The sequence below is a fragment of the Ascaphus truei genome, chromosome 2, assembly GCF_040206685.1.
Source record: "Ascaphus truei isolate aAscTru1 chromosome 2, aAscTru1.hap1, whole genome shotgun sequence".
NCBI lineage: Eukaryota > Metazoa > Chordata > Amphibia > Anura > Ascaphidae > Ascaphus > Ascaphus truei.
In genome coordinates this window covers 293,774,621-293,799,931 of record NC_134484.1, presented here as the reverse complement: position 1 = coordinate 293,799,931, position 25,311 = coordinate 293,774,621, and the positions used below count along the sequence as shown (strand labels likewise).

Here is a 25,311-nt window from a genome sequence, read left to right as displayed (position 1 = left end):
ACAAGTGGTTCTCTCTTAAGCGCATTAAGACTTGCTTGACGTGAGCCATATGTTCAGGCATGGATCTGGAAAAAATTAGTATATTGTCCAGGTATACTATCACATGACGGTCCAGAAGGTCTCTGAAGATGTCATTGACAAAGTCTTGGAAGAAAGCAGGGGCGCTACATAGCCCAAACGGCATGACCCGGTACTCATAGGGCCCGTCGCGAGTATTGAATGCGGTCTTCCATTCGTCTCCTTGTCTTACATAGTTACATAGTAGATGAGGTTGAAAAAAGACGTAGGTCCATTAAGTTCAACCTATGCTAAATTTAGACAACAGATACTTTATCCTATATCTATACTTACTTATTGATCCAGAGGAAGGCAAACAAAAAACCCCATTAAGGGGAAAAAATAATTCCTTCCTGACTCCAAGAATTGGCAATCGGATTAATCCCTGGATCAACATCCTTCCCATGTGCAATTTTACACCTTTCCCATCTAAAAAGATGTCCAACCTTTTTTTGAACAAATTATTGTATCTGCCATCACAGTCTCCATGGGTAATGAATTCCACATTTTAACTGCCCTTACTGTAAAGAACACTTTCCTTTGTGGCTGGTGAAATTTCCTTTCCTCCAACCTTAAGGGATGGCCTGAGTTATTTGTACTGCCCGTGGGATGAATAGTTCTTTTGAAAGCTCCTTGTATTGTCCCTGAATATATTTGTATATAGTTATCATATCCCCTCTTAGACACCTCTTTTCTAATGTAAATAAATCTAATTTAGCTAGCCTCTCATAAGTTAGAATGTCCATTCCCTTTATTAATTTGATGGCTCTTCTCTCTAGTTCCATAATGTAATTTCTTAGGATTGGTGTCCAAAATTGTACTCCATATTCAAGGTGTGGTCTTACTAATGCTTTGTAAAGGGGTATAATTATGTTTACTTCCATTCCATCCATTGCCTGTTTGATGCAAGATAAGATCTTGTTTGCCTTTGCAGCTACTGCATGACATTGGGCACTATTGCTAAGCCTGCTGTCTACAAGCACTCCTAAATCCTTCTCCATCAAGGATTCCCTCAATATATCTCCATTTAATTTGTAAGTCGCCTTTTTATTCTTGCATCGCAAATGCATAGCCTTACATTTATCTGTATTAAACCTCATCTGCCACTTACCTGCCCACGTTTCCAGTCTCTCCAAGTCCTTCTGAAGAGAAATTACATCCTGCTCTGATTCTATTACCTTACTCAATTTAGTATCATCAGCAAAGATGGAGACTTTGCTCTCGATCCCAACCTCAAGGTCATTAATAAACAAGTTAAAAAGCAGGGGTCCCAGTGCCGATCCCTGAAGTACTCCACTCACGACTTTAGCCCAACCTGAAAAAGTTCCATCTATGAAAACCCTCTGTTGTCTGTCCTTTAACCAGTTTTCAATCCAGGTGCATATACAGTATTATTACTGAGTCCAATTTTCTTGATTTTGTACACCAACCTCTTGTGTGAAACCGTATCAAAAGCCTTTGCAAAATCTAAGTAGACCACATCAACTGCATTACTCTGGTCTAAATTCCTACTTACCTCCTCAAAGAAACAAATAAGGTTAGTTTGGCAAGATCTATCCTTCATAAATCCATGCTGACTATTACTAATAATTTTGTTTTCCATTAGGTATTCCTGAATATTATCCCGTATTAAACCTTCAAGTAGTTTCCCTACTATTGAAGTCAGGCTTACAGGTCTGTAATTTCCCGGTTGTGATCTAGCTCCCTTTTTAAATGTAGGCACCACATCTGCTTTACGCCAATCTTGTGGTACTGAGCCTGTGGAAATGGAGTCCTTGAATATTAAATATAATGGTTTTGCTATTACTGAGCTTAACTCCTTGAGAACTCTTGGATGTATGCCATCGGGGCCAGGTGCCTTATTTACTTAAATTTTTTCAAGTCGCTTATGAACTTCTTCCTCAGTTAACCAATTGTTCATTAATATGGAGGTTGTGGCTTCCTCCTGTGGCGCTACTATTGAACTTGATTCTTCCCTTGTTAACACAGAGGCAAAGAATTTGTTTAATACCTCAGCTTTTTCCTTATCTCCAATAATAATCTGCCTACCCATCTCACACTGAAAGGTCCTATATTTTCTTTTCTCATTTTTTTGTTATTAAGGTACTTAAAGAACTTTTTAGGGTGACCTTACTTTCTATTGCAATCATTTTTCATTATCCATTTTTGCTAATTTGATTGCCCTTTTGCAATTTTTGTTACATTCCTTATAATTCTGATACGATGTCTCTTTCCCTTCTGACTTAAAGAATCTAAATGCCTTCCTCTTCTTGTCCATTTCCTCCCCTACCTGTTTATTTAGCCACTTTGGTTTTGACTTATTTCTTTTATACTTATTACCCAAGGGTATACACTGATACGTGTGCTTTTCTAACAATGATTTAAAGATTGCCCATTTATCTTCTACATTTTTCCCTGCAAAAACATCATCCCATTGTATTACTACTAGATTAGACCTCAGTTTATTAAAATCTGCCTTAATAAAGTTTAAAGTCTTTGTTGAACCCAAGTAATCTGTTTTTTGATTATTTATTTCAAATGAGACCATGTTATGATCACTGTTAACAAATATTCAAGTCCTGGAATATTTGGGTATTACTTCTACATTGTTTTTTATGACCAAATCCAGAACTGCCCCTATCCTGGTTGGTTCCTCAATAATTTGGGTCATATAATTGTCTTTAAGCACCCCCAAAAACCTGTTTCCTTTTGTTGTAACGCTAATCTCATTGCCTCTGTCTATGTCTGGATAATTAAAATCCCCCATTATGAAAACATGACCCAGTTTTGGTGCCTTCTCCATTTGCAAAAGTATTTTAGCTTCCTCAATCTCACAGATATTTGGTGGTTTATAGCATATTCCCACAAACATTTTCTTTATACTTTTACCTCCACTGCTAATTTCTGTCCACAAAGTCTCTACATTTTCATCATTCCCTTCATAGACATCATCCCTTATAATAGGTTTTAGATCCGGTTTAACATATAAACATACTTCACCTCCCCTTCTATTTGTTCGATCCTTCTGAAAAAGAGAATAACCCTCTAAATTAACTGTCCAGTCATGAGTTTCATCCCACCATGTTTCAGTAATGCCTATGATATCATACTGCTCCCTTGCAGCTATTAATTCAAGCTCCCCCAGAGCCATACAGAGCCAAGGAGACTGCACTTAGCCAATTCTGGTGCAACTGTGTCACTCGTGTTAACAAGAAATGTAAATGTTTCTTCTTGCATTAGCAAGCATGCATTTAAGTTTTTTTTCAGCCTTTACTATTATCTTATCTGCTCCTTCCTTTCTGCTCCCACTTGGTTTAGTCTTTAGAAGTTTTCTAGTATTATCTGTATTTACTATGGGTTGTCAAACTTGCACTTGCCCCCATTCTACCTCTATACCACCTTGTATCCTCATCTATTCCATTTAGTTCATTATCTGTTTCATTCCCCTCCCCCCTCCATCCTAGTTTAAAATCTTCTCCAACCTTTTAAGCATTCTCCCCCCTAGCACAGAAGATCCCTCTTCATTGAGGTGTAATCCGTCCCTAGAATATACAGTAGATGGCACCTCTCAGAAAAGGAGTCCCAGTGCTCTAAAAACCCAAACCCCACCTTCCTGCACCACTTTCTTAGCCATGCATTAACCTCCCTGATCTCTGACTGTCTCCTTGCGGTAGCGCAAGGCACTGGTAGTATTTCAGAAAATACTACCTTGGAGGTCCTTGCCTTAAGCTTTTGGCCTAGATCCCTGTAATCATTTTTTAGGACCCTCCATCTTTCTCTAATTTTGTCATTGGTGTCAACGTGTACCAAGACCGCCGGGTCAAGACCAGCCCCCCCCCCCCCAACAATCTGTCTACCCGATCCGCAATGTGCCGAACCCGAGCACCCGGGAGACAACAAACTGTTCGGTTCATGCGGTCCCGGCAACAGATTGACCTATCTACCTTCCTAATAATGGAGTCCCCTACCATCACAATCTTTCTTTGTATCTGAGCATCCTCAGTCCCCACTGTGCTGGAGGGACTATTCCCCTGGCTGCTAGAGGAATTAGTCTCCCCCAGCCTTGCCATTTCTGCCCCAACATTCCCAATATCTTCACTCAACATGGCAAATCTATTGTGATGTGTTAGCTCAGAAATGACCTGCCTCTTCCTGTTGCCCCTGCTTCCACTTCTAACTGTCACCCAGCTACACTGGCGACCAACTTTATTCTTACTTGGCTAGCTCCGCGAATTTCAGAGGACCCCGGTGATGTGCGGTTTTGTGTCGTTTTCTCCCGGGGTATATAGCGTTATATTCGCGGCTGTGATTTAAGCATTTTATTCCGGCTGGCTGCAATACTGCAATGCCGTGTAAAAACGCATGGGGGCGATTGCGAGCTGTTGTCTTTGAAGCCGAGAAATTCATGAATTGTAATGCAGTATATTCTGTATATATACTGTATATACTGTATAACAACAACCCCTATAACCCCTAACATACACATACAGTACTGTATATGCACATCAATGATACTATAGGCCGGGGGGGTGAGATGTGTTTGCAGCAGAGAGAGAACCGCTGCTCTCTCTGCACAAACATCGGCACATTCAAAATTATTTAAAATACATTTTTATTCATAGTGTAGATGTGCAGGGGGTCTCCGGAGCTGAACCGCGTTGGTTTCAGGTCGGGGGACCCCCTGCTCCCCGCGATACAGCCCCCTTTATGAGGTGCCGGTATCCCTCTGCGTTTAAAGGGCCCGATCACGTGACCGTGGCCTGCAAAGCAAGCAGAGGGATACCGGCACCCCCTAAAGGGGCCTCTATCTCGGGGAGCAGGAGGTCCCCGGACCTAAAACCACAGCGATTCTGCTCCAGAGATCCTCTGCACATCTACAGTATGAATAAAAAACATATATAAATAAACACTCGTTCCTTACCTTAGCGGCTATGTGCTACGGTAACGAAGCAGCATTTCTGTATTTTTAATAATATTGTACAGTGAGCAGGGGGTTCCCTGAGCCAGAAATTAATTCTCAGGGGACCCCCTGCTCCTGCACAATATTATTAAAAATACAGAAATGCTGCTTCATTACCATAGCGTATAGCCGCTAAGGCAATGAAGGGGTTAACCCACCGTGCCCGCTTTATTGTGGGTAGCGGGGGTGGATGAGGTGGGTATTTGGCCCTTGGTGTGAGTTTAGGACTTGCGGGGGGGTTGCGGGTGCACTTAACCCCTTCACGGCCGTAGCAGTTAATACCGCTATGGTCATGAAGGGGTTAAGCCCTCCCGCTACCCCCCGCAAGCCCTAAACAGCCACCGTTGGGGCTAATACCCCCTTCACCCACCCCCACTACCCACAATAAAAAAAAACTAACACACAGCAGCCGCCAAAAAATAAATAAATCTAAATAAATAAATATAAATAAATACATTTAAAATACATTTTTATTTATAGTGTAGATGTGCAGGGGGTCTCGGGAGCTGAACCTCATTGGTTTCAGGTCGGGGGACCCCCTGCTCCCCGAGATACAGCCCCCTTTATGAGGTGCCGGTATCCCTCTGCGTTTAAAGTGCCCGATCACGTGCCCGCGGCCTGTAACCCAAGCAGAGGGATACCGGCACCCCCTAAAGGGGCCTGTATCTCGGGGAGCAGGGGGTCCCCGGACCTGAAACCAACGCTGTTCAGCTCCGGAGACCCTCTGCACATGTACAGTATAAATAAAAAACATATATAAATAAACACTCGTTCCTTACCTTAGCGGCTATGTGCTATGGTAATGAAGCAGCATTTCTGTATTTTAATAATATTGTACAGTGAGCAGGGGGTTCCCTGAGCCAGAAATGAATGCTCAGGGACTCCCTGCTCTTGCACAATATTAATAAAAATACAGAAATGCTGCTTCATTACCTTAGCTGATAGCCGCAATGAAGGCAGAATAGCATGTTTATTGGGGACATTTGATTTGCCCCCAATAAACATTGCAATAAATAACATACAGTACACCCCCTGTGTATTTAAAATACATAAACAATAAATACATGACATACATATTTTTATTGTGTGTTTTAAACCTGCCTGCCTTCACTGTAATCTATGTAAAAAAAAACTCCCCCTATTGTGTGTTTTAAACCTCCTGCCTTCACTGTAATCTATGTAAAAAACCCTCCCCCTATTGTGTGTGAAGCTTCCCTGCCTTCACTGTAATCTATGTAAAAACCCCTCCCCCTATTGTGTCCGCTAAACTTCCCTGCTTTGACTAATCTGTGTAAGCCCCCCTCCCCCTATTGTGTCAGTAAAAACTGGCCTGTGTTTCTGTGAGTGCAGTGTACTGTATGTAAATGTGGGGAGGGGGATCCCGTGTAAATAACCACACCCACTACCCACTACCCACGGCCCCTCCGCTGCTTGCTGCAAAACAGAGACAAAAATTAAAACATACAAAGTAATGTCCCCTAACCCCTTAATCACCATAGCGGTTATTAACCTCTACAGTCATTAAGGGGTTAACCCACCCTCACCCACCACTCGGGACGCCTACATACCCTCCCACACTAACCCCCCCACCCATGAGGCCTAACCACCCACCCACTACCCACAAGGGAGGCCTACCCACATACCGTTGGGGAAACACCCCCCCCCACCCCCAGTACCCACAATTAAAACAATACACAGCCCCACAATAAACATCATTCTATTTATTAAATACATTACCCACCTCCTGTGCCCCCCCATAAATACAAGATTTATTCTTTTACATACAGGGTTCATAACGCAGCCCCACGCGAGTCCCCGGTGGGCTGGCGGGGCACCTGGACAGACCTACAGTTTACCAGCAGCCCTTTTTACACAGGTTCTGGAGGCCTGCTGGTGGATCCCGCCAGCACCATGACCCCCAGGTGGTCTCCTTGGGTCACCGTGGGCCACAATTGGGTCCCCACGGTAGGCCCGCGGATGTCTGGAAGCCCCGGGTCAGACCCACAGGTGTCTGCGGGGCCTCGGGTGGTTCCCTCGGGGGTCTGGGGAACTCACGGGTGCTCACTACGGGTCGGCGGTGCCCCCACAGAAGTGGGACCACACATCGTCATCCCCACAGACTACGGGTCGGCGGTGCCGCACAGAAGTGGAACCACACATCGTCATCCCCGCATGTGTCACCCGTGGAACCACCAGCCTGATACCCTTGGGATACCCGAAGATACCGCAGGTGGTCTCCAGAGGTCCCACGCAGAACCACGGAACCAACCCTGAATGTAAAAAAAATAATACAAACGCCGTGATGTCATGACGCTGACGCATGCGCGAACCGTGTCTATGGAGTAACGGCAGCTCCCAACTAAATACGGAGTCTACAGGCTGCAGGATACTTTCATTTATCAGGTCGTATTGTACCTTACAGGGACCCGTTTTACACACTACAGGGACACTCTATTCCATACTAGTGGTGTGTTTGAACTGTATGCTATACGAACTATGCGGACAGTTCTATGTATCCTCTATGCACCGTGACTTATTTCATCAGGTTATATTACCATCATTAAGCACATGTAGCAGTACATACTGTGCTGAGGTGTATTTTTCACTACTGGATGCATTTATATACTGCGGGTCCCCTCCTTTTGCTCCCGCTGCTGGTGCTATTTACCCTGCGGCAGGAATTGGTTTTGCTGGGGATACGCTGTTTGAGTTATGGGTTCTGTTGGGATCCCCTAACATTTGTGACCTTATTGAGACGGTCTAGGGAGTAGAACAACCCAGGTGTATCCCCATACTGCAATACCCATTCTATTGTGTATACCTTTATGCTTTAGTCTGCAGCCTGCTATTTAGCAGTTTTGACCACACTACAGCTATCTGGAACACATAGTGTCCAATTAGTACCGTTACCCTACACACTTGGGGATTTTATTAATGCACTTGTATGAATTTTTTATTGTGTTTCGTCGGTTTTTATAGCATAGATTATTAAAGTTTTGTTATTTTATTTAGTTAGTAGTGCGACCATTTTGTCTGTGTGTCCTATATTAGGATTTGGCTATTTATTGCCATAAACCTTCATTGACATCACAATTCTTTTGTCATTTACCTTGAGTGCAACTACAGGGGGCTGTATATAATCTTTTGATTATTTGTGTGGTTCCTGTAAAAAAAATAAACCTGGCCTATACATTCAATACATACACCCTCCCCCCCAACACCTACAGTACAATAATGTGCAAAATAACTATTATCCAGATATGGATAATAGATTAATTGCCCATTATTAAAAACATTAACTAGCATATTCAAATAAATAAAGTACTACTGACCTCATCAATACGAAGTGTCCGTAGCCAGCAACATCCTTGTCTTGCCCACAACATACATAGCAAATACAAAGCCAATACATTGCAATTACATTCAGATATCAATTAACCCCTTAAACACCTTATCAGATAATAACCGCAAAGGTGATTAAGGGGTTAAGCCACACAGGCCCGATACCCACCCTTCACCCATGAATTTGTACAGTGGCTTAATCATGCAACTATATATATATATATACTGTATATATATATACAGAGATATATATATATATCTCTGTATATATATCTGTATATATATATATATTGTGACAGAGTCACTGACTCAGTAGGCTATGACAGTGAATGGAGAGATGCTGCAGCCAGATCACTGAGTGTTAATCTCCTCAGACAGAGAAGCACACCTGCAGCCTAATTAAACAGGGGCTGAACTATCAGTGAAACAAGTGCTTTAAAAAGCAGGAAGTTGCTCACACAAGTTGTCAACACCTACCTTAATAAGCACTGCCCTCTCTTATTATGGTAGGCGTTGACACGGCATACCCCTACCATTGGCCCTCTGGTCATGACGCCCTCATGACACCGTATGTAAGCTCATTATGTCCATCTGTATACCCTTTATTCCCCATGTTATCTATTAATTACATTAGGTGCCACCACTCACTGGCCCAATTAGATCCCTTTTTAAGATGCATGTCACCCTGCCTACAGTACCACTCCCAGTAGAAGGCTCAGGCCGAAACGCGTAGGAGCAGGTCTACTAGGCAGGATCCCCTGTTTTGTCCCCCCTTAGGGACATGTTCACATGCTATGAGCTTTGCTCCTTGTTTCCTCCCCAGACACTGCTGAGTACCTGACTTGAGGTGACGTATTGCTCATTTGCTGCTGCAGACTAAGGTGTGCTTTTTTGACTGCATCATGTGTGTTTTACATTGAGTCCTATTGACGTTGCATTACTCTGTATTTATCCCAGATCTAAGGGAGATAGAAGTGTATTGCTGTTCCTTGTATTAACCACGTAACTTAGCCACCGTTTTTTGTCTGCTGTTAGCTTCACTGTTTCCACCTTGTCAGTTACTTTAGAGCATTTATCCTGTTTATTCAGACTTTTGTATTGTCCCAAATGGGACCCTCTGGTTGGAGGATATAACAAGTTTTGCTATACATAGGGGATCCATGCCTTATTTTAATTTTCTGTGCTTTGTATTTTAACTTTATGTTCTGTGACAATCCTTAATAAAATTTTGTGATTTTGTACTGCCAGGCAAACTAGAGTGCTTTTTTTAGGGCTCTTTTTCTCTCTTGCAATATTATATGCCCTTATAACACCACCGACAGATTATTATATCTAGATTCACCTTGTCGGTTTTTTAGTTGCCTTAACTTGTCTTATGGATGCGGGGTCATCTCTTTTTCTCACATATTATTTACTGTACTAACTTGGTTAGTTTCTAGACCCCTGCTCCTTTGACTCTAAGTTATTTTGCCGTTATCTTTACAGAACCTAATTTTAATGGATTTTGTGGCCAGTGAGGAGCGCCGTCGTGCTTATGCAAATGAGGCATTTAATATCAATATATCTGATATTTCCCAAAATCCAGCCTCACAAACAATAGGGAGTGGTGATAAGATTAAAGTCTTGAAACAACTATCCCAAAAACGATTGCGGTCGTGGTGGAACAAGACTGCACTGGAAAAATATTTGTTATATCAGTTTATACCGAGGGGTTTAAGAGTGCAAACCTTTCCCTCATTTGAGTTTACTGATATCTCACTTAAAAATAAGTGGGAGGAAAGTCTAAGTACCTGCTCCTTTGCGTTATTGAAAATATTGATAGAACATGATCAGGCACGTGTAAGAGAGCTTACCACAGAAATTGAAGCTATTGAAAAAGATCTGAATGAGACAGAAGCTAATCAATTCAAACGTATTGAAAAAGATCTTGATAAATTTGAAAAGGATCTTATAGCATTTAAGAAAAATAAATTTGACCGTGATCAGGAAGATTACAGAAATAATACGGTCTACAAGTGGCATAGTGGGAAAAGGTCTACTAGAACCAGAAGTACCAACAAAAAGTCCCATAAAAAGACTAACTCAGTTTCCATCTCTTCTGGAGTGTCTGCATCAGACTTAGAACTTTCAGATGCTGAGAGTATTCCCTCTACGTCAAATCAAGCTAACCGGTTACATTTTTTAGACACGGGAACAAAGATATCCCCCACAGAAGGAGGACAAGGAGGGGAACAAAGAGAGCTAAGGGGACGAATAATCGTCACACAAAAAGTAAAGTGAGTAATATAACCATGAATATGGATAATGAAATGGCGATTATTAACTTGTCTAATATTACTCTCACAGAAGACCAAAACTCAGTCTTGTGACGAGGACTCTCCTTTGCCCCAACATCTTGTATGGACCACTTTGAGTGGACTAAGGATTTGAATTTATTTTGCAGGAAACTCCTTTTGTACAGTACAAATTTTTTGCCAAAGATCGTGGTATTACTGATTATAATGTCGAACATGTACACTTAAGCACACAGGAAAATGCTCATCTGCAGGACCAAGGAATTATGCAGATAGAAGAGAAGGACATTCTATCACATTGGAAGCCCCAGTCGATATTCTGCCCCACATGGCAGACTTGTCCGCCAGTGGAGGTATATTTGAAACTGGTTATGGAGGACTTTAAGAAAATCAAGACCAAGATGGATGACGCCAACCTCACAAGACCAGAGTTGACGGCGATAAAGGAACTTCAAGCCATGCGTGACATAGTCATCAAACCCAGTGACAAAGGCGGAAATATAGTCATCTGGCCTGAGGTGATGTATGAAAAAGAAGCATATAAACAATTAAAGAACACTGTATGTTATACGGAAATTGCATCAGACCCAACAATCCGCTATAAAGCAGAGATTGATCGTATATTGAGGTCTGCGGTATTAGATGAGTACATTACAGACTGTAACTGTCAGGCCCTTACTTTAAAATTCCCTAGAGTTCCTACATTCTACCTATTACCCAAGGTGCACAAGAATCCTACCCACCCCCCGGGAAGGCCTATTGTATCCAGCATAGGGGGGCTATGCGAACCCATTTGCCAATTTATAGACTCTTTTCTGCAACTGTCAGTGGAGACTCTGCCATCCTATATTAGGGATACAATGGATGTGTTGGCGCGTTTGGCCCACATCACGGTTGATGATAATACACTTCTCGCAACCTGTAATGTGGAGTCTCTCTATACTTGTATAGACCATGAGGACGGCTTGCGCGCCACACAGTTCTATTTATCTATGCAGAATGTCTCCGCTGGCTTGATGGACCTAGTCCTGAAGCTACTGAGGTTTATCCTCACGCACAACTATTTTATCTTCAGGAATAGGTACTACTTGCAGAAAAGAGGTACTGCAATGGGTGCCACGTGTGCTCCCTCCTATGCCAACCTCTTCCTGGGTTGGTGGGAACGGGAGATTGTGTTCTCAGAGGATAATGTTGAATTTACTCAACACGTGTTGCTGTGGTTGAGATACATCGACGATGTGCTGATTCTCTGGCAGGGGACTGCTGCTGGGTTCAAGGGCTTCGTCGATGCTCTCAACCACAACAACATGAATATCAAACTAACTTTTAGTTGTAGTAAGACACAGGTAGAGTTTTTGGATCTCTTTATCAATCTGGGGCCTGACGGCACACTCTACACCGACATTTTCCGCAAAAAAACAGCTACAAACGCCATACTGCATGCTTCTAGTTTCCACCCGGAACACCAAATCAAGGGCATCCCCAAAAGTGAATTTCTGCGTCTGAAGCGTAATGTCTCTACAGAGAGGGGCTTCATTGAAAGGGCAGGAGAGATGAGGGAAAGATTCACACAGACAGGGTATAGTAATCGATGTGTGGAGAAGGGTTACAGGAAAGCTCTAAACACTCCTAGAGAGACTTTGCTGTGTCCGAAAGCAAAAATTAATTCAGACCATCAAATCCGTTTTATAGGAACGTACAACAAACAGTGGCACCAGTTGCGTCAGACACTGCAAAGTCACTGGAAAATCTTGATGACTGGCCCAGACCTTAAAAGGATACTGGGTGATAAAATCACAATGAAAAGTCGTAAATCCCCCAATCTTAGAGACAAACTTGTGACGAGTCATTTTGTCCCCACCACAAACGAAACATTCCTCTCAACAGTCAAAAAAAAGGGTTTTTTCAAATGTAAAAACTGCTCTGCCTGTCGATACATGTGTCAGACAGATGTTTTTACAGATTTCAACAAGACTAAAAAATTTAAAATCAAAGATTGTCTTGAATGTAAATCAAAAGGTGTCATCTATTGCATCATGTGTCCCTGTGGTCTTCCTTATATTGGGATGATCACACGTGAACTAAGATTTAGAATCCTCGAACACGTGAGGAATATTAAAAATGCTTCCAAAGACCTTCAGGCTTTCAAAAAAATCACATCGGTAGCCCGGCACTTCCATCTGACACATGCATCAGACTTCACTCTTTTACAGGCATTTGCCATAGAGAAGGTGAGCCTTGGGCTAAGAGGTGGCGATTTAGAGAGGGCACTTCTACGTAGGGAGTCTAGGTGGATCGTCCAAATGGACTCTATGATGCCACGGGGCCTTAACGACTACCTAGGCTTCTCGATGTTCCTATAGACGCTACCTACAGCCCTTAATTTGACGCACCTTTTTTCCCTCACTTTTGCTTGTGCTAAAAATTGTATGTGATGAGAATCTCATGCACTTCCCTCTCTCTCCTTTTCCCTTCTTTCCCTATTCAATCATAGAGTCCTGGGTTTGAACCACATAGGATCATCAAGAATTTGGGACTTGATCTACTGTATACTGCATCCAAGACTGGACGAAAATGGCAAGATTACATGTTGACACCGGAATCAGGAGAAGAACAACTCCACATATCTTCCTGCAAAGACTATACAAAACAAAGGACTATATCTATACTCACCCTTTTTGGCTACACCATGTCATTACCTTCATTAATCTATACATAGGTGGAGTATATGGAGAGACTATAATATATATTTCATTCTATAGACTCCCAATTTCTAAAGAGGACTTCTTTGGGGAGTTACGGGGTTAAAACTCATGCACCCTTTTACGATCTGGGACTGCCTTATATAGATCCCCTTAGAATTATTTAGCATTCATTATGTTAACTATGAATCCTCCACGTGTATATATATGATGTTTAAGCTATGTAGCATATAAGGGATATTATTAATTTCAGAAGTATAGGAATTCATTTCTGATCAAATGATGCTATAGTTGGTACTTCATGTGTTCTAAACAATGATTATGAAAGTTATGATACACTTTCTGATGTTGATAAAAACTTATGATTCCATTCTAGTCACCACTATGCCTGCAGCACATTTCTGTGTGCTATTTAGTCATTGACTACTACCAGTTAATGCTGCTATGCTAAAAACATCAATACATTTATTGTATTTTGACCTGTTTATCCCTCCTCTGTGACCATATATACTTTATTAGTAGCTTCATTCTGCTATCCTTATTCAGTGTGTAATGTCCCTTTAATATAATCCTTGTAAATAACACAGTAGTGAGCTTAATACACTGCGCATGCGCACGGCACAGCACGGTATCAGGGTCATTACTGAGACAGTGATTTTCTCTGCTCCCAGGGCAAGCATGCGCAGTGAGGCGTGTTGAAGTGTAACCAAACAGAAATGCATGCCAGTTCTGTTATGAGTCAGCAAGGGGCGCCAGGGACGGCAACGGATGACGTCACGGACATGCGCAATTGCAACCGTGAGGTCCGCTTTGCCAGTAGTATCTGAGGTCTAGGAAAGGAGATGCTTTAATATTACTATCACGTGTGCAGCTTCCTGACAGAGTAGTGTAGGCGACAGCCAAGGCATAGACGCAGGCTGATGACGTCATGCGCATGCTCACTGCGTATCTATGGAATTTAGCTGCCAGCACTGCCCTCTCTTATTAAGGTAGGCGTTGACACGGCATACCCCTACCATTGGCCCTCTGGTCATGACACCGTATGTAAGCTCATTATGTCCATCTGTATACCCTTTATTCCCCATGTTATCTATTAATTACATCAGGTGCCACCACTCACTGGCCCAATTAGATCCCTTTTTAAGATGCATGTCACCCTGCCTACAGTACCACTCCCAGTAGAAGGCTCAGGCCGAAACGCGTAGGAGCAGGTCTACTAGGCAGGATCCCCTGTTTTGTCCCCCCTCAGGGACATGTTCACATGCTATGAGCTTTGCTCCTTGTTTCCTCCCCAGACACTGCTGAGTACCTGACTTGAGGTGACGTATTGCTCATTTGCTGCTGCAGACTAAGGTGTGCTTTTTTGACTGCATCATGTGTGTTTTACATTGAGTCCTATTTACGTTGCATTACTCTGTATTTATCCCAGATCTAAGGGAGATAGAAGTGTATTGCTGTTCCTTGTATTAATCACGTAACTTAGCCACCGTTTTTTGTCTGCTGTTGGCTTCACTGTTTCCACCTTGTCAGGTACTTTAGAGCATTTATCCTGTTTATTCAGACTTTTGTATTGTCCCAAATGGGACCCTCTGGTTGGAGGATATAACAAGTTTTGCTATACATAGGGGATCCATGCCTTATTTTAATTTTCTGTGCTTTGTATTTTAACTTTATGTTCTGTGACAATCCTTAATAAAATTTTGTGATTTTGTACTGCCAGGCAAACTAGAGTGCTTTTTTTAGGGCTCTTTTTCTCTCTTGCAATATTATATGCCCTTATAGCACCACCGACAGATTATTATATCTAGATTCACCTTGTCATGATGAAGCCACTGTACAAATTCATGGGTGAAGGGTGGGTATCGGGCCTGTGTGGCTTAACCCCTTAATCACCTTTGCGGTTATTATCTGATAAGGTGTTTAAGGGGTTAATTGATATCTGAATGTACTTGCAATGTATTGGCTTTGTATTTGCTATGTATGTTGTGGGCAAGACAAGGATGTTGCTGGCTACGGACACTTCATATTGATGAGGTCAGTAGTACTTTATTTATTTAAATATGCTAGTTAATGTTTTTAATAATGGGCAATTAATCTATTAGCCATATCTGGATAATAGTTAGTTTGCACATTATTGTACTGTAGGTGTTGGGGGGGAGGGTGTATGTATTGAATGTATAGGCCAGGTTTATTTTTTTTACATTCAGGGTTGGTTCCGTGGTTCTGCGTGGGACCTCTGGAGACCACCTGTGGTATCTTCGGGTATCCCAAGGGTATCAGGCTGGTGGTTCCACGGGTGACACATGCGGGGATGACGATGTGTGGTCCCACTTCTGTGGGGGCACCGCCGACCCGTAGTCTGCGGGGATGACGATGTGTGGTCCCACTTCTGTGGGGGCACCACCGACCAGTAGGTGCGGGGATGATAATGTGTGGTCCCACTTCTGTTGGGGCACCGCAGACCCGTAGTGAGCACCCGTGAGTTCCCCAGACCCCCGAGGGAACCACCCGAGGCCCCGCAGACACCTGTGGGTCTGACCCGGGGCTCCCAGACATCCGCGGGCCTACCGTGGGGACCCAATTGTGGCCCACGGTGACCCAAGGAGACCACCTGGGGGCCATGGTGCTGGCGGGATCCACCAGCAGGCCTCCAGAACCTGTGTAAAAAGGGCTGCCGGTAAACTGTAGGTCTGTCCAGGTGCCCCGCCAGCCCACCGGGGACTCGCGTGGGGCTGCGTTATGAACCCTGTATGTAAAAGAATAAATCTTGTATTTATGGGGGGGCACAGGGGGTGGGTAATGTATTTAATAAATAGAATGATGTTTATTGTGGGGCTGTGTATTGTTTTTATTGTGGGTACTGGGGGTGGGGGGGGATGTTTCCCCAACGGTATGTGGGTAGGCCTCCCTTGTGGGTAGTGGGTGGGTGGTTAGGCCTCACGGGTGGGGAGTTAGTGTGGGAGGGTATGTAGGCATCCCGAGTGGTGGGTGAGGGTGGGTTAACCCCTTAATGACTGTAGAGGTTAATAACCGCTATGGTGATTAAGGGGTTAGGGGACATTACTTTGTATGTTTTAATTTTTGTCTCTGTTTTGCAGCAAGCAGCAGAGGGGCCGTGGGTAGTGGGGGTGGGTGTGGTTATTTACACGGGATCCCCCTCCCCACATTTACATACAGTACACTGCACTCACAGAAACACAGGCCAGGCAGTTTTTACTGACACAATAGGGGGAGGGGGGTTTACACAGATTAGTCAAAGCAGGGAAGTTTAACAGACACAATAGGGGGAGGGTTTTTTACATAGATTACAGTGAAGGCAGGGAAGCTTCACACACAATAGGGGGAGGTTTTTTTACATAGATTACAGTGAAGGCAGGAGGTTTAAAACACACAATAGGGGGAGGGGGTTTTACATAGATTACAGTGAAGGCAGGCAGGTTTAAAACACACAATAAAAATATGTATGTCATGTATTTATTGTTTATGTATTTTAAATACACAGGGGGTGTACTGTATGTTGTTTATTGCAATGTTTATTGGGGGCAAATCAAATGTCCCCAACATGCTATTCTGCCTTCATTGCCTTAGCGGCTATCAGCTAAGGTAATGAAGCAGCATTTCTGTATTTTTAATAATATTGTGCAGGAGCAGGGGTCCCTGAGCATTAATTTCTGGCTCAGGGAACCCCCTGCTCACTGTACAATATTATTAAAATACAGAAATTCTGCTTCATTACCATAGCACATAGCCGCTAAGGTAAGGAACGAGTGTTTATTTATATATGTTTTTTATTCATACTGTACATGTGCAGAGGGTCTCCGGAGCTGAACAGCGTTGGTTTCAGGTCCGGGGACCCCCTGCTCCCCGAGATACAGGCCCCTTTAGGGGGTGCCGGTATCCCTCTGCTTGGGTTACAGGCCGCGGTCACGTGATCGGGCCCTTTAAACGCAGAGGGATACTGGCACCTCATAAAGGGGGCTGTATCTCGGGGAGCAGGGGGTCCCCCGACCTGAAACCAACGAGGTTCAGCTCCCGAGACCCCCTGCACATCTACACTATAAATAAAAATGTATTTTAAATGTATTTATTTATATTGATTTATTTATTTATTTAGATTTATTTATTTTTTGGCGGCTGCTGTGTGTGAGTTTTTTTTTATTGTGGGTAGTGGGGGTGGGAGAAGGGGGTATTAGCCCCAACGGTGGCTGTTTAGGGCTTGCGGGGGGTAGCGGGAGGGCTTAACCCCTTCATGACCGTAGCGGTATTAACTGCTACGGCCGTGAAGGGGTTAAGTGCACCCGCAAACCCCCCGCAAGTCCTAAACTCACACCAAGGGCCAAATACCCCCCTCACCCACCCCCGCTACCCACAATAAAGCGGGCACGGTGGGTTAACCCCTTCATTGCCTTAGCGGCTATACGCTATGGTAATGAAGCAGCATTTCTGTATTTTTAATAATATTGTGCAGGAGCAGGGGGTCCCCTAAGCATTAATTTCTGGCTCAGGGAACCCCCTGCTCACTGTACAATATTATTAAAAATACAGAAATGCTGCTTCGTTACCGTAGCACATAGCCGCTAAGGTAAGGAACGAGTGTTTATTTATATATGTTTTTTATTCATACTGTAGATGTGCAGAGGGTCTCTGGAGCAGAACCGCTGTGGTTTTAGGTCCGGGGACCTCCTGCTCCCCGAGATACAGGCCCCTTTAGGGGGTGCCGGTATCCCTCTGCTTGCTTTACTGGCCGCGGGCACGTGATCGGGCACTTTAAACGCAGAGGGATACCGGCACCTCATAAAGGGGGCTGTATCTTGGGGAGCAGGGGGTCCCCCGACCTGAAACCAACGCGGTTCAGCTCCGGAGACCCCCTGCACATCTACACTATGAATAAAAATGTATTTTAAATAATTTTTAATGTGCCGATGTTTGCGCAGAGAGAGCAGCGGTTCTCTCTCTGCTGCAAACACATCTCGCCCCCCCGGCCTATAGTATCATTGATGTGCATATACCGTACTATATGTGTATGTTAGGGGTTATAGGGGTTGTTGTTATACAGTATATATATATATATATATATATACACTGCATTACAATTCATGAATTTATGCCATCTGGCGGTCACGCGAAGCATTGCAGCCTAGTAAATCCTGAACCATTATCAATTAACACATCAACTGCGCGTCAGCCGTGTAATGCGCCTGGCTGGGAAGGCAAAAGGAGCCCGGCATGCTCCGGGTGAACAGAGTGGCATTCCAGGAACATGCCAGGTACATGCCAGTTATTAGTAAGAATAAAAGCTGCCGCAGCAGTACCTACCTACTCCTCACTAACAGCAACCAAGCTACCTACCTGCTCCTCACTAACAGCGCCACCATCTGCACCACTAGTCGAAGCAAGGGCTTGCTCAGTGAGCTCTAATTCCCTTTCAAGATTGCCAATGTCCCTCAATATTGCAAGTTGCCTCTTCAGATCAGCAATCTCTGATTCTAAAGAGATCACTCGCTCACACCTCTCACAGCAGTATGCTCCTTGGAACAGCTGCTCCAAGTGCACATACATGTGGCAAGATGTGCATTGAGTGGCATTTTCAATCTTGCTCATTCTAGCAACTATGAAGTTTAGAAGTACTAACAGTAAATTGTACTTCAATAAACTATACCTTATTTAACCGCTTCCTTGTTCAAACTGCTTCTGGTTCTAACTGCACACACTTTAAACAACCAGCACTTCAAATCAACCACACATATCAGTCAGTACACGCAAGCCAAACCAGATTCTGACCAGATTATAGGCGCCTCTGAGATTCAATTTGGTGAAAATCCTTGCTCCTTGGAGTTTGTCAAACAATTCTGCTATCAACGGATGGGGGTAGCGTTTTTTTATGATGAGTTTGTTGAGACCGCGATAGTCTATGCAGGGTCTGAGGGTTCCATCCTTCTTCTTGACGAAGAAAAAGCCTGCCCCAGCAGGTGATGAGGATTTTTGAATGAACACCCTCTGGAGATTCTCCTGGAAATTTTGTCTCATAGCCTGGGTCTCAGGTATAGATAATGGGTAAGATCCTCTTCTCGGTGGAATGACACCGGGTAGAAGATCGATCGGACAATCGTACGCACGATGTGGCGGAAGTTCCTCTGCCTGGCGTTTATCGAACATGTCGCGAAAGTCTTTATATACCACCACCAGTTGTATCCTGACAGGATCCGTGACCTCCAGACCTGCCACTGCCTTAGGAGCAGACATGCAATGTTCCAAGCAATAGGAACTCCAACGTAGAGGCGTGGACGTAGAGGCAGTCGACGACCGGATTGTGGATCCAGAGCCACGGAAGTCCCAGAATAATGTCCATCGAGGGAGTGTGGATAACATCAAGTGTTATGGTCTCGGAATGGAAGTCACCGGTCGAGATCTTTATGGGTGTAGTTTGCAGGGAAATGAACGCAGGCTGCAAGGGTCGTCCGTCGATGGCTTCAAGGCCTACCCGTCGATCTTTGGGTACCAAGGGTATCCTATTTTTGATCGCAAACTACTGATCAACGAAGTTTCCCCCTGACCCTGAATCCAGAAAGGCCTGTGTCTGAACTGTGAAGGTCTCACCGATAATGGAGATGGGTAGGTAAATCCTAGTGGAGGGTTGAGGAGGGGGAAAGGTTGCATGATCCGCATAATACTCACTGGGCTTTGGCGTTTCCCAGTTTTAGCTGACAGTTGATCACCAGGTGTCCGTTGTTGCCGCAGTAGAGACACAGCCCTGCTCATCTTCTCCGTTGCCTCTCGGTAGGCGAAAGACTAGTCCCTCCCAGCTGCATGGGTTCATCTAGAATGGGATTTGTGGGGAGTACAGGACCTACGGTGGAAAAGGAGGATGATTGTATACCTCGAGGGTGTTTGTTTCTCTCCATCTTTCTCTCTTGGAGACGCTGATCCATGCGGATGCACAGGGTTATCAGATCCTCAAATCCAGCGGGCCGAACGAGGGGTGCCAGTTTGTCCTTCAAACGTTCGGACAGGCCCTGCCAGAAGACCTCGGATAGGGCCTCATCGTTCCAGCCGGTCTCCATAGCCACCGTCTGAAAATCCAGGGCATAGCGAGCCACAGTTCTCTCTGGGAAATATTAAGCAGAGTAGATGCGGCGGTAACCTTACGCCCTGGGGTGTCAAACACCATTCTGAACTCGGCGATGAAGAGGGCGAGATCTGACGTCAGATCGGGGCGTTGCTCCCAGATGGGAGAGGCCCAGACTAGAGTGGCATCAGTCAACAAGGAGAGTATGTACCCAACCTTTAATCATGAGGAAGTGAGAGGGAAGCAGCTCAAACTGTATGGAGCACTGGTTCAGAAACCCCCGACAACCGGTGGGATCCCCTACATTCCGGTTGGGCGTAGGTAGTCGTGGCTCAGAGGTAGTCGTTGTGGGGACGGGAGCGGTTCCGAGTAGGCCGGTGTTGGCTGTAGACAAGGTCAGGCATCTAACTTGCTCGGTAAGGGTGTCAACGTCTGTTTAAGTTGGGAGACTAGTTGTTCCTTAAGTGTGAATGAGCCGGTAAGTTGCCGGAAGCATTCCTCGTGTGTCTCTAAACGTCGGGCCACCTCAGCGGGGTCCATGTTTGTTGGGCTGAGCATATTGTCACGCTGCGCTCACCACAAACAGGACTGAAGACCGCGGGGCTGAGGTGGGGATGGAAAGACACCGACCCACAACCACGCTGTCAGGTCCGGAATGTGTAGCCCAAGTCATGGAGTTTGAGGAGTGTCGCCTTGCATCCCTGATCCGCTAGATAACATAGTAGACTTTCGGAGGCTTGTTCGGCCGACTTGTGATCATCTGCACATAGGAGTAAATCATCAACATATTGTAACAGGGTTACAGAAACGTTCTCTTTCTGCCATGTGTCTAAAATGGTGGCCATTGCCTTGGCAAACTGGCTGGGAGAGTTCTGTGCCCCTTGTGGCATTACGGTCCATGTATACTGTTGGCCCTCCTGAGTAAATGCAAAAAGATACATACTGCACCGACACACTTTATTCGAGCAAATACCCAGTATGTACCTGGCAGATACCTGGAATGCGCCGCTCCTCACCTCTGACAAGCCCCGTTGCGTTTGCCTTCCCAGCCTGGGTTCATGCCTGGCTGACGGGCGGCTGATCTGTTAAATGATAATGATTAGGATTTAATAGGCTGCAATGCTTCGCGTGTCTACCAGATGGCATAAATTCATGAATTGTAATGCAGTATATATATATATATATATATACTGTGCAGTATTGCAGCCAGCGGGAATAAAATGCTTCAATCCCTTGCTGGAAAATACCTCAATGCACTCGGGCAGAAAACAGTCACAAACCTCAATACACCCGGGTATACCCGAATTCGTGGGACTAGCCGAGCTCAAATAAAGTGTGTCGCCAGTGTACATGAAGGGTGCAACGGAACACTGAAAAATGCATTCGCCAAATCCACCACTGTAAAGTATTGCGCTGTGGGCGGAACCCCTGCAAGGAGTGTGTGTGGTTTGGGGACAATGGGAGTGTCTAAAACAGTTGCATCATTTACTGCTCGAAGATCTTGAACCATTCAAACTCCAGTGGTGCTCCACCTCTGTTGTATTCCCCGGTCATTGTCTCTCACACGGAACAAGACATCTCACTCGCGATCGGGTCACAGCCATACTGGACATACCTTTGCCACAAGGCCAGAAACCGCTACATGCGTTCCTTGGACTTATTTCGTACTGTCGCTACTGGGTTCCAGAAGCCTCGCTGTTGATGCAACCATTGTACGATGTCTTAACAACAAATCCCTTCCAGATGACCCCAGAGGCTTCCAAGAATTTCACTGTTCTCAAACAGGTAATATCCTCGGCCCCTGCCTTGGGCCTCCCAGACTATGATTTACCCTTCAAGCTTTTCGTATCAGAACGAAATGGACATGCAACTGGAGTGTTAACACAGCCACACGCTGGCCGATGTCGACCTATTGGTTATTACTCCAGCCGTCTCGACGCTGTGGCTCGTGGTGGACCGTCCTGTCTTCGTGCTGTCTTTGCTGCTGAAGCACTGCTGGATAAAACTTCAGACATTGTTCTAGGGCATGACCTCATTCTCCTGGCACCACATGACATTGCTGCTATTCTCAATTAGACACAGCCAAAACATCTGTCCGCTGCCAGACACCTCAGGTTGCAATGCTCGCTTCTCATTCCAGACAATGTCACACTTCTCCGGTGCCAAGTGCTTAACCCCTCCACTCTTCTTCCACTTCCCGAGGGGGGAGATGTGCAGGGACACGAACAAGAACAAAGCACAACTGGAGCCGATCTATCCCATGATTGCTTCGAACTCATGAAGCTAGAAACAGCTCATCTGCCCACGGTGAGTGAAACGCCGATACAGAACCCAGATCTAATCCTGTTTGTGGATGGTTCTCGATATGCTGATCAACAAGGCACCTACCATACGGTTATGCTGTCACCACATACTCTGTGGTCCTACTGGCAAGCACACTATCGTCAACAGCATCTGCACAAGAAGCCGAACTACAAGCTCTCACTGCAGCGTGTAAACTGGCAGAAGGACAAACGGCGAATATCTACACTGACTCTAGATATGCCTTTGGTGTAGCACACGATTTTGGCGTCATTTGGCAAACCAGGGGATTTCTGATAGCAGCAGGAACACCAGTGAAACACAGCTCAGCCATACAAGCTCTGATGGACGCCCTACTCCTTCCAAGCCATGTGGCCATCCTAAAGGTAAAAGCCCATGGGAAACTGAACACAGAAGAAGCCAGAGGAAACTATCTGGCGGATGCCGCGGCAAAACAAGCTGCCAGCGGGATACGAGAAGTGGAAGATCGAGTGGACATGACAAGGATGGTTCCGTTAATGCAGAACCTCCCAGTAAATCGAGAATATCTGAAGAAGTTGCAAGAATCTGCAACAAAGGAAGAAAAGGAAAGCTAGAAGAAAAGAGGTGCATCAGCCCAAGAAGGAATTTACGATTACAAAAAGAAATTTTGGCTGCCACGGGCACTGTATCCTGCTATGGTACAATGGGCACATGGAGCAGCACATCTCTCGAAGACTCTTATGAATGCACTGATCGACAAATACTATGTGGCGCCTGGAATTACCCCAATGACTAGTAATTTCTGCAAATCATGTACAATTTGTGCAAAGTGTAACCCATGATGTGTGGAAAAACCACCGCAGAAACACCTTGCAAGGCCCTTATACCCTTTCCAGCGTATCCAGATTGACCATATTCAGATGCCAAAGTCGGGCCGTTTTGAATATGCGTTAGTAATTGTAGATATGTTTTCAGGATGGCCAGAAGCCTATCCTGTCACCAATCTCACTGCAAAAACAACAGCAAAAAAACTCCTGACAGAGGTGGTTTGTAGATATGGGGTACCTGAAGTAATAGAAAGCAACCATGGCCCCGCTTTCACTGCTACGCTAGCTAAAGAAATTTGGTCCGCGCTAGGGACCACCCTTGCTTTCCACACCCCATACTATCCCCAGAGTAGCGGAAAGGTAGAAAGAATGAATGGCACACTGAAAACTAGAAAGTTGAAAATGGCCCAGAAAACAAATATGCCCTGGCCAGATAGTCTACCGATTGCTTTGTTCATTGTTTGATACACCCCACGAGGGGAACATGCTCTATCCCCATTTGAGATACTGTTTGGTACTGCCCCCAGACTTGGTTGTTACTACCCACAGCAGTTACAAATGCAGTCTGATGTTTTGAACAAATATGTAACTGCCCTAGCGCAAGAACTAACCAATATACATGGTCGAGTGTTTTCTTCTATTCCAGATCCAGATCTAGATACCGGGACTCATAGACTCATGCCCGGAGACTGGGTACTCGTGAAGAAATTTGTTAGGAAACACTCCCTAGAGCCCAGATATGATGGTCCTTTCCAAGTTCTGTTGACCACAGCCACATCAGTCAAACTAGCTGGCAAGAACACCTGGATGCACGCCTCTCATTGCAAGAAGGTTCCAGCTCCCAACGAGGACACCTCAGAAGGAAAATGATTCTATATATCTTTTGCTTGTTGGGTTTGGGGGGGGGCACAAAAAGTTGCTATCACCCAACATGAAGGGGTAGTCACGTTTTGGTATAATTCATCCAATACTCCATCCTCGGAAGATTGTCCATTTACTCCGTTACGGTCCCTCCCAGTTAAGTACAATAGTATAAACCCATAGGGACAGCATCTGACTTCCTTACTGTATGTGCAAAGTCTGTGGCAAGGGGGGTCATGGACAAGCCATGACTCGTCTAACGTACAGCACAAAAGAGTTCCCAGGCACATCTGGACAGATGAGTTAGTATACCTATAGGGACAGACTCAGAAATAGACATTTCAAGGGGGGACTGTGATGGATTGGATAAAATGACTATTTCTTCATTTGTAATGTGTACCTTGCTATGCCTATGATCCTTACTCAAAATGGCTACCGCAGCTCCCCCTCCCATCAAGTATGGAAGATGGCACCCAACCCAGAATTCCACCCAAAAGCTGATGTGTCCACTAAACTGCAATAACAAGACCATAAACTACAATAACAAGACCATACAAGGACATGACCTAACAAGAACCAATGAGACACTGACCTGTGCATTTGCATACAACCCTTAGACCCTTAGATAAGACAGCTCCTTTTTTTTGCATACAATCTCTCCCCTGAGTCCCTATATAAGAAACAGCGGGCTGTAACAATAAAGGAAGCATTATCATTGTGAACTTAGTGTCAGTGTGATTTTTCTCGTGCATGCACTACCTACGTAGGAAACCAATTTGGACGGGGACAGATACTCTGCAGACGTTTGGTCTGATCCAACTCACAAGCACCATGGGGGGTTGCTGTTCGGAAGCCCAGGCAGACCGTGGATGCATCTCAGCCATAGCGGCAACAGCTGATATGGGGATATTCCCTTTTT

The 25,311-nt window shown here is 44.8% G+C and overlaps 1 protein-coding gene and 1 long non-coding RNA gene across 2 annotated transcripts in view; both read left to right on the top strand.

The window, feature by feature from the left end:
* LOC142487292 (uncharacterized) overlaps positions 1–25,102 on the top strand; it is a 45,118-nt gene extending 20,016 nt beyond the window's left edge. Inside the window, exon 3 of the long non-coding RNA XR_012799188.1 lies at positions 24,178–25,102. This is a non-coding gene — a long non-coding RNA (uncharacterized LOC142487292). The remainder of the gene's footprint in view (positions 1–24,177) is intronic.
* LOC142487291 (uncharacterized) lies at positions 10,553–15,211 on the top strand. The gene is made up of 2 exons (XM_075586344.1): positions 10,553–10,635; positions 10,803–15,211. The coding sequence occupies exon 2, from the start codon at positions 10,920–10,922 to the stop codon at positions 13,014–13,016; it is 2,097 nt and encodes a 698-aa protein (XP_075442459.1). The 5' UTR covers positions 10,553–10,635; positions 10,803–10,919; the 3' UTR covers positions 13,017–15,211.
* Positions 25,103–25,311: the final 209 nt, after the last annotated feature.